At 31.6% G+C, this 10,452-nt stretch overlaps 1 protein-coding gene across 1 annotated transcript; it reads right to left on the bottom strand.

Moving 5' to 3' along the window:
* Positions 1-297: 297 nt before the first annotated feature.
* On the bottom strand, positions 298-9,119 carry MS3_00004379 (uncharacterized protein). The gene is made up of 5 exons (XM_051212294.1): positions 9,008-9,119; positions 4,446-4,571; positions 3,777-3,965; positions 2,636-2,743; positions 298-938 (listed from the first exon to the last, which is right to left on the bottom strand). The coding sequence occupies exons 1-5, from the start codon at positions 9,072-9,074 to the stop codon at positions 451-453; spliced, it is 978 nt and encodes a 325-aa protein (XP_051072465.1). The 5' UTR covers positions 9,075-9,119; the 3' UTR covers positions 298-450.
* Between the last annotated feature and the right edge of the window lie 1,333 nt (positions 9,120-10,452).

Genomic DNA, 10,452 nt, shown 5'->3' with positions numbered 1-10,452 from the left:
ATCCTAGTGTTGGTATTTATATAGATACTCAAATCTGATGAATTTTATTTTAAATAGCAAAATGTTATCCACTAGGTCATGGTGTATAGATAACAAATAAATTGTCCCATCAGTATGAAATTATTATTAAGTCTGTGCATTTTTTCGTAGTTGATATTTTGGACTCCAAATGGCCAATCTCTAATGAGATGTACGCGATCTGAGCTGAAATGCTATATACTGCATCTTAATTGTCGTTTTTAATTAAATCTATACTATTGATCATATATGCCGAAACAGAAAATAATATCTGTTAAATTAAGCAATAAACATATTTATTTGAAATGTATACTACTTATATTCACTGAAAAGTAGATAAAAATATTAAGATAAAATTGCAATTGACTGAAGTGTTACAGTAAGTTCGTTCATTATCATAATATTAGAATTTTATAGAAATAGTATAAACCATTATGGCTCCAACTCTAATAACAATTCATTTAAGCTTTTATTAATTTGTGCAATCACTTTTCTCATTACATGTATATAAATTATTTTGGTTTGATTCACTTCTTGAGGTGCATCAAAATTTATCGGATATAATAAGCATGGAAGTGTTAATTGTAATTTCTGCCATTTGATACATTTTCGGCATGATCGTTCAGCTTTCCAGTCATCATCTCCATTGTCTGTATGAGTTGAAATTGTAGAATGATTATTTGCTACATAGATATCTGATAATAATGGATCAACTAAATGATCAATGATCTGTTCATCATGCAATGAATCAGTTGTATTCTCATCATTATTAAGATCATGATCATAATGATAATGATCATGACTATTCAGATTATGAGTAAGGGACTCGTTGATATTCATAGGAGTCGATTCAAGTGAACTATTGTCTGATATATCTTCGGGAAATCTGTTCGTGTTGTTATGAAATGTTCTATTTTCATCTAATGAAATGAAAAGAGACGGAATTATATTCATAGTTGAAATTTTAGTGAACTAATAAAATGGGGCATATTCAAGACACCTTATTTATTGGGCATATGAACGAAAGCTTCTTGTATGTTAATGAATTTTAGGGATTTTTTTATTTTTGTTAAAAAATAGAAAACTTAACTGTCGTTCTTCAGATATCCAAAATTTGACTTGATGGAACCTAACTTTCAACTTGTTGTTTGAGAATAAACACATACACTTCGGTAGTGTATTCCATTTTCTAACTTGTAGCTTTAGAAAGCCAATGATAGTCAATTTGTCTACTTGATTTTTAAAAGATGGATCAAAAGCATGAAACATCTTAATTAGTTTCGTTTATTATTAAAGTTCACAATGAACTTGTCTTTCAAGCAAAGTTTTTAGTTGTTGTACCGCATTACTATTTACTGTCTATAAAGAAAAATAAATATTTGGCATATGCCGAGTGAAATATTTCGTTGGTATGAAGTCCATCAAAGACAGTGAAAAATAAATAGCATTGTTCTTTAGTGATTTTAATACTTGAATTTATGAGTCAATTAAAGCTGGACCACCATGGAAAACCTAGAAGCACTGGATGGCCGCTTCGTCTCAGCATGGGAGTCCTCAACGGTGCGCATCCACGATCCCGTCCCTCGAGATTCGAACCCAGGACCCATCGCTCTTGCTCACGAATGCTTAACCTCTAGACCACTGGGCCAGCATCTAACAGTGTTAATATCTATCCTCAACCAACAATGGTGGACGGTAGTGCAATTTCATGGATTAGTTGGTGGTCTAGCTTTAATTGACTCATGAATTCAGTTATTAAAATTAAATACAAATAAACAATTATTAAATAAAAAATTAATTACTTACATTGTACATAATCACTAGGCAACTCTTAAATAAAATTAAGCTTCCTTACAGAACACAAACTTGACAAAGTCACTTATCTGAGAAAGTCCCACACAAATTTTTGATGGTAATAATTTCAAAAATACACAAAAATATTTAGAAAATATACTATCCTATGATCCGAATGATTCATATGATCAAAACAACCATTCAAATAAAGAGTACATTCCAAATTGGATGAGAAATCAAAAGGTATCTTTGAGAACAAATGTCAGAAAGATATAAAATGTGTTTTTCAAGTCTGTGTTTGTAAAATTAGGTAATAATTCAATACATACTTAAATGTAAATTGTCATATAAAAGTTTTTATTTCAATTCCTATCAAAAGTTTTTGTAATATTGATTTCGTATGAATTTATCTTTGTTACTGGTTTTCTAACTGACTCTAATCCGTTAATGGATCACTATAAATTCTAGTCACTGACCTTAAATAAATGATATATACATTCATAGGACTCTTTGACATAGATTAATTTTCATTAAAAAAGGTAATATGTACTTATTGTACTTGTGAATGCAAATAACTTAAGCACATGTGTAATATATTAACATAATTCAATGAATCAATAGTTCTATCATGCTGAATTATTCTAAGTAACACTGATTTTGCTCATGCTAATTATACTCATAGTTGTTTTACTGACGACTATTTCAAAATACAATAGCAATTTTTGTATAAGATCTTCCCTGAATCATTCTTTTGATATGAGTATCAATTAGGGTTTAATAGTTAACTTTTTTTGTAAAATGAATGAATAAATGGTCTCATCACCTTTTTGAAAATTGTTTTTGGTTTTATTCACGATTGTAAATATATCTTCATAATATTCCTTCTGATTTCCTCCCCAGTTGACAATTCCTTTATGTTGATGACCTGAAGCTAAAGATGTATTAATGTGTTTCTAACGAAATAGTCAGATAGGCAAATAGTTGAAAAGTCACATAGTTACAGATAAAATAAAAGGTGGTTAAATTTTAATCTGTTGATTTAAGCTACATGAATTTGAGTTTCAAGGGTGGTCTGAATTATCTTTGTGATGACACAGAGGCTTTACTGATTCGATCATCAAACAAAGCTTAAGATATATATTAAAATTAAGCCAATTGGACAATCCAGCACCTAAGTTATTTATCTTATAATCATGTACTTAAACCATAAGCTGTGAAAAGTTAGTTGAGCAATGGCGTGTGCTTGAAATATTTTAGAAGACATCATGATGCTGATAAGTCAGTCAAACGTTGCTACCAAGCTAAGTAACGTTATTGATGGGTATACTGTTCTTTATATTTTTTTTGTAGTCATGTTCTCAAAGTCAAACCCATATTTTATCATACTTGGATTCAGTGGTCAGGATCTGCCATGGGTTCTAAGATATTGAAACTACTCGTTACGAGAGTTTTAGACATAATATATTGAGCAGTCGGTCTTATGCAGGATAAAGCGGCTCTTAAATTCCTTGTTGAATAACAAACAATGGGCTGTTTCGTTGTCATCTAAGAATGAAACCGTGGTGGATGATGAATTATTCGACATCGATAGACTAAGCAACACCATCCCATGGTGTGTTAAATTTGAGATTTATTTTATGAATCACTTACATGAACAGTTTGATATTTTGCCACCCTCTAAATAACTGTAGTTATAACTTCTAGATTTTACTGTGCATCATCTATGTCCGAAACACAGATATTTTAATCTTCGAAGAAGTAAAACAATCTGTTTAACTGTATTTTGTGGAGTAGGATTATTACAAGACCCGCAATTAGAATGCAATCATGATATTATGTATGCGTATACAATTTCTTGGACAGTCAAGCAATCCAACGGGTAATTCTGTACCTAAACTAATGAGTATGATGATAGTCAGTTTCAAACATTAAACTACGTCGCTTAGCGGAAATCTATCACCTACTTTCGCTTTCAGTTTTTATTTCTTCATCCTGATTTTCTGTACTTGTGTTTTCTTTTCCATGTTCTTCACTGTGCTTTTCTTCAGTAGTCTCGTGTTCTTCGTCATTCTTTGACTTGGACTGTTTAGAATCCAAGCGATAGGGATTTCCTTCACCCCATCGAGCCAATCCGTTATGATTATGAATATCGTCTAAAGAAAGCATACTAACATTAAACGTACCATAAAACTTAATCCACATACAATAAACTGTTTTGGGAGACTTACAATTCTTTCTAAAAATGTAGGCAGGCTCTAAGGTTCCTTATAGGATTCTAAACAAGGAATCTGATTTGACATCAAGAATAAGAAATACTGGTTGCTATAAAATATTTCTTTACTTCGAGTAATATTTATTGTCAATATATAATTTTACATATGGTTTATTTTATATTATGACGTTTCTGCCTAAATGTGCACAAATGTTGACAATCTACTTAGTATCATTATTGTATTCATCCTCACATGGATTTATTTTCTATTATATCCAGTCTACAGCATTATGAAATGTATCTTTTGATATGATATAACTAAAGTCTATTACCTTAATTACTCATTCATGAAGTTAAAGTTGTTCACAACTGGAAAAATATTTACTTAAACAAAAACAAAAAAGAAGCTAAAACGTCCTACCCTCTATATCCACATCATTGGAAGATTCATTATGATTATTTTTACTGATAAGATCACCATTTGTTATAATTCCATTGTCATTTGTATCACCGTATTGTTTAAGTAATTTGTCATTTTCATGATGTCCTATAATGGTGAAAGATTTTCAATATTAGGATTTACAACTTAGGACCCGACCATTGGAACTAAGATGTCTTGAACTAGTGAATATAGTAATTCAATAATTATGTGTTAAATGTTTTCACGTCTTTCTGTGAACATTAATACTTTTATGTAGATAGATCCAACCAACGACTACTGAATGGGTTGAAACGCACCAATTAGATTTTATTATTAGAGACTATTCAAAAATAAAGCTACTTGATTTTAATAGGATCACATATTTAGTAAACGGTCGCTGGTGAGCAGCCCATGTTCCTGCACGAGGAGTAGCAGGCATAAGTAAGTAATTTAAACATATTTCATTGCTCACTTTTTCACTCACATGTAGGAACAGTAACACTAATCGTGAAAATTATTTATTTATTCATTCATTTAATTGAACACATAAATATTGGCACAAGAGGACACCAGATACATACGCGCCACACAATAATAATGAGAATGGGAAGAGACAAAGAATGTAAGGTTCGTGTAAAACGAAAAAAACAACAATAACGACCACAAATTAGTGTATGGTAGTGAAATAGTAATAATAATGGGGGTAACAGAAAGGTACAACCAGAAAAAATTCTTCCAGTTCAAGACGTTAAGATCACTTTTTATGAAAAAAGCAAAATAAGGTCACAGCAGGATCGCCGCTGACTTCTATTCTGAGCCATATCTGATAATGTCTCTAGCTATTGTGTTGCACCATCTCTCGGACCCCAGCCAGGGAGTCGTGGAGGACCAACAGAAGCCAGTCCTTTGCAGATTTCTTTCATACCACGACACCATGTCATACATTGACCACCTCTCCGCTTTTCCCAACCAGTCCCAGCACCGGCAAATAATGCACGACGTGGAATTCTCTGGGAAGACATTCGTAGAACATGTGCAAGCCACCGAAGTCGGTGTTTCAAGATGGTGACGCCAATTGGGTTATCGTCTCTGTGCCCGAACACACGATGCCGAACCTCTGCATTACTAACATGGTTTTGCCATTGGACATCAGCAATCCTTCGGAGACAGCGGTGATCGAACACAGAGAGTCGTCTAACATCCTCAACTCGGAGAGGCCAGGTTTCACGAGCATAGAGCAGAAGTGCGTTGTAGATCCGACCTTTTACAGCCAGACTAACATCACGAAGGCGCCAAAGATGGCTCAGGCTAGCATAAGCCTCTCTGGCTTTCACTATATATGAATTGATCCCATCATTCACGCCACCACCAGCACTTATGCAGCTACCTAGATACATGGACTTCTCGACTACTTCTATCTGCTCACTACCCAGGGTGAGTACAGAATCAGGGTCCTGACGGTTTTGTAAAAGTACTTTGCACTTAGAAGGCGCGAAGCACACACACCATACCTACGAATACTAATTACCAACTGATTGAATGCGGATTGCATGGCTTGCGTATTATCGCACAATAAGACAATATCACCCGCATACTCAAGGTCGAGGAGTGAAAATAATTCTCAATGACAAATCTGTGTTTTTAAAAAAATACTATATGTATTTTAATAAAGTTTTGTTCTCTGATCTGTATGGTTTGGTCATGGAGCTTTCATTGTTCTTCTGAACGATATCATCAACACAAACTTCAGGTACATATATATGTCAATTCGTCTGATTTTTATGCAATCATATTTAAAAAGTTCAGCTAATTCTATCAAACTGTCTATATCATTCAAGTTAGCACATATTTTGTAAAAGTAATCCATTGAAGCAAGATATTAACTTTGATTACAGTCTCAGTAGATTTTTATAGGAATGAAATAGGAAACGTCTTTTGTAAGTAATGTCAAGGTATAACTGAATAAAATACATTAAAATGCATTACCTGTTTTGCTAATAACACCATAAACATAAACATAATTTTCTAATTCAATAAAAATCCATTGAATGAATTTATTATGAATTAAACTATTATTCATTATGAAGTTTCAAGTTATTCACTTATTCATAAAGGTGTTTCACTAAAAAAAGGTAGTTGAGAGTTCTATACATGATAGAAAGATTTTTGGTGGGTCCCTTTATTTTGTCGTCATTTAGATCGGACGATATTTAGCGACGTGCTCTCCACTTTAGTAGCCCGTGATCGGACTCCAATTTCATCGTATGAATGATCGTTGTCGAAACATATATGTCGTCTATCCTCGTATATAATCATCGACTTTAATCGCGTTAGTCAATAACGGAATTAAATAAGTCAAATAACGAGAATGGACTTTTGAATGCATATATTTTGTATATAGAGGGAATGGAATAGAAAGAAGAAAAACGACGCAGAGTGGAGATGGCTGGTAAGCCAACTCCCATTTAACCAAGTGTTAATCATTATTTATAGTTACACAAAAGTAAGTTACAGACATGTGATGAGTAATGGGATAAGAAATGTACACACACCTACGCGCTCATATAAAAATAGTCAAGATTGATCAGTGAATAATTCACAACGTCAGAATGTGACTCAAGTTGAATGAATAAAATGGGCTGTCTGAAAGCTAGAATAAGGTATATGGGCTTAACATAATAACCGACACTACAAGTTTCATTAAATGGCTTAAGGAAATTTCGTGATACAAAGTTTATGTCGTTCAGACGAATGATGGAAGCTCCATGACCAAATCATCCAGTCCAGAGAACAAAACTCCATCAAAATATGATTTCTCTCATTGCAATCAATGTTATGTTTACTTAAATTACTTTCGAATCTTTCTTAATATACCAGGAGAAATGTGTACAATAATAAATGAAATTAACAAATCATGAATTTTTAATTCACAATACTAAACTGAGACTAGACAGATAGATTAAAACTATGAAATCAGGATCAAACCGTAGACTTTCATGTCATTTGGTGAGACCAGCTTGTTATATCCCGACGAGACTTATGAATGGTAACTTTCGAGAACTATTTATGGATCAGTACGATACATATATTTTTATTGTATAATTATTAAGTAACGAAACTGTTCATATTCGTGTTCCTCTTGTTATAAGCTTTATTTTGAAACATACACTATTATTATATGGTTTAACGTTCTTGAGTTATGCTCAGTCTATTAATTACTACCTCCCACACTCACAGGCAGTTTTGGCTAAAACTTGTACAAATGTTATTTTCTATTTTGTGATGCGATTTGGTCTGTTTGGTTTGTATATAAACGCAGTATGTTTGAAATACATGATTCATATTGCGGAGGCTGAGATTGGTGTTCCGTACTCAACAGTTATGGCTAGGTAGGAAGGAGGATCGATAAAGTCTCTAGACCGCTCGAACGGTTTTTATGTGTCATTGGCGCGGTTGATAGATCACTGTTCTCTAATTGGCGGTATCATTACTTTATATATTAATAGGACCCAAGGCCACAAGTTATAACACAACTGAAAAAAATATTTCTCGTGGATCAAAGTGTTTCTGTTAAACTGTGAGGCGTATGTTTACCTCTTTCTTTGAAAAAAAGAAATGTTAACTAATTTAGACTTGATAGTGTTTTAAAAATGAATACATAATCGACCTACTCAGACGACGGAAAGCATCCTCAAGTCATACAAGTTTCAACTTAAAACATTTTAGTTAGTATTATTTATATGCGCATCAATGGCTACGTATAAGATAGATCTACAGAGATTCTAGTTAAAAACCGTCGTCAACGAAGAAAACAAATCAGAAATCAGACAATAAATTAATAATGACTCTAATTGGGACTAGTGCAATATAACATACTGACTGAAAATAGGAATGTGAACTAATTTTTTATAGTTTGATTGTTAAGAGCTATGATTATGGGATATGAATGTTCTTTCAATGCATAATGTTAATAACCATTTTAATGCTTCCTGATTCTTAATAACTTTTCTGATGATATCTTAGAGCAATGTTGATTAACTTCAAAAACTAAATATATAAGTAGGCAGATCAAAATTCTTTTTAATGACAAATAGTGTTTTGTTCTCATCGTTTAGTCTTATTCATACATATGACTTTATCATTATTCATATGAAGTGAATTAATGTTCAAACTATTTCTCATTGGCACAAATCTTACATGGGATTCAATAAATAAATTCAAAACTTTAAAGTTTATAATTGATAATTAAGACATAAAAAAGAACTGGAAGAAACCAGATTGAAAGTATTATAGATATGCACAGCTGTTATTTAACAATAAATTATTATTTTGAGATGGTGACGAAGATTTTGATGAATTTTTACTCTCTGGGCTGGATGGTTTGGTCGTGAAGTTTTCATCATTCTTTTAAACGACATTATTAGCACAAACTTTGTATTACCAACTTTCATCTGAAGTTTGTGCTGATGATGTTATCTGGAAGAACGATAGAAACTCCATGACCAAACCATCCAGCTCAGAAGATAAATTATTATTATTATTTATAACAATGACGAACTTACTTAAGCTTTCTCCAGTTATAATCAATGTTATACATGAAATAAACAAAAGATACAATGACATCTTCATTGATACTATAATATTAAACAATGTGATAAATGAGAATTATCACAATAAACTGAGATAATTAAATTTATATAAACTGTGAATATCTCATAAATAATTGTTTATTTGTCAATTACTTTAGATGATAAAATAAATATAAAAAAACATAAATATATGACATTAAATTATTCTTATACTTCTATGCATATAAATACTTTCTATATATATATACGTGATAGTATGTTTCAATGAAATGATTCTATTACATAAATAACTAAAGAATTGGACAATTCAATGTAAAACTGAACATTCGATACTAAACAATTCAAATTATATTGGAATTTTAAAATAAGTAAATAAATAAATAAATAAACAAACAAACAAAGGTGAGACAATATTTCATCTTGTAACCAAGAGACAAATCTATTTTGTTACTCAATGTGCTGTTTTACACAAATATATTTTGATTTATAATATTTTTTTTTGTTTTTTTGTTTTTAATTCATTAGATGTGCATATGAATATGTATGTGTGGATTTTATAAAATACAAGTTCTATCCATCACTAAATAAAGAAATAAATAAATAAACATCGAAATTTAGTCCCTTAGAGATTATTAGATATGTGTACATACCATCAGTGTTAACAATATACTTTTTTACATGACGATTAAATTTATTCACTCTATTTGAAAAATGTAGTTATTTAATCTTATTATGAAGTACATTTAAGTTAATCAACTTTACTAAATAATACTTTATTATCATCATTATTATCAGCTTTATTCAATATTATATTTTTGGTACAATATAGAATTCGCAGCTTAAAGTATTTCAACAAGTTTCCGTTTCTTTCTTCCTGGTCGGTCCTGGCGATAAATATTAACTGATCGCCAGTTAGATGTTAACAGTCCAGTAAATGAACATCTTAATAATGTACATTTTTTTTCGTTGTATATTGCCAACAACCACATTCTCTTTTATTGAGCTTTTTGTAACTTTGACAACGAAAGGTTGTACACTTTTTAGAAACGCAGCAGAATAGGTTATGCGATTAATAGACATAATGATATATTAAAACAAATAAAAATAGATAACTTGTTGAAATATTTAGATGGCAGGAACAGGTAAAACGATCTAGGACGCATGGACTAGTCAACTGGATGTACCTGTATCGAAGAGTTGATGTTCACTTCGAAACTTAAATCCAATACCGTTCGTTTCAAACACCATCGCGTTATTTACTTAGCTAGTAAGTCCACATAGCTACTAACTTGTACAATGAGGTCACATTTTGATTTATTTTGTATTGGTTGTTTGAATTCTGCATATATGTCAATAACAGAATGATCAATTACAGTTCTAAACATCAATGGGAAAATTCAAACAACCAGAACATAATG

Source organism: Schistosoma haematobium, chromosome ZW (assembly GCF_000699445.3).
Source record: "Schistosoma haematobium chromosome ZW, whole genome shotgun sequence".
Lineage (NCBI taxonomy): Eukaryota > Metazoa > Platyhelminthes > Trematoda > Strigeidida > Schistosomatidae > Schistosoma > Schistosoma haematobium.
This window is presented reverse-complemented; position numbering and strand designations above follow the sequence as displayed.

Coding starts and splice junctions, on each gene's coding strand:
- MS3_00004379 (XM_051212294.1), bottom strand. CDS start 9,074: ATGAAGATGTCATTGTATCTTTTGTTTATTTCATGTATAACATTGATT. Junction 3,966..4,445: donor CAATGATGTGGATATAGAGG/GTAGGACGTTTT, acceptor TGCTTTCTTTAG/ACGATATTCATAATCATAAC. Junction 2,744..3,776: donor AATAAAAACTGAAAGCGAAA/GTAGGTGATAGA, acceptor ATACATCTTTAG/CTTCAGGTCATCAACATAAA.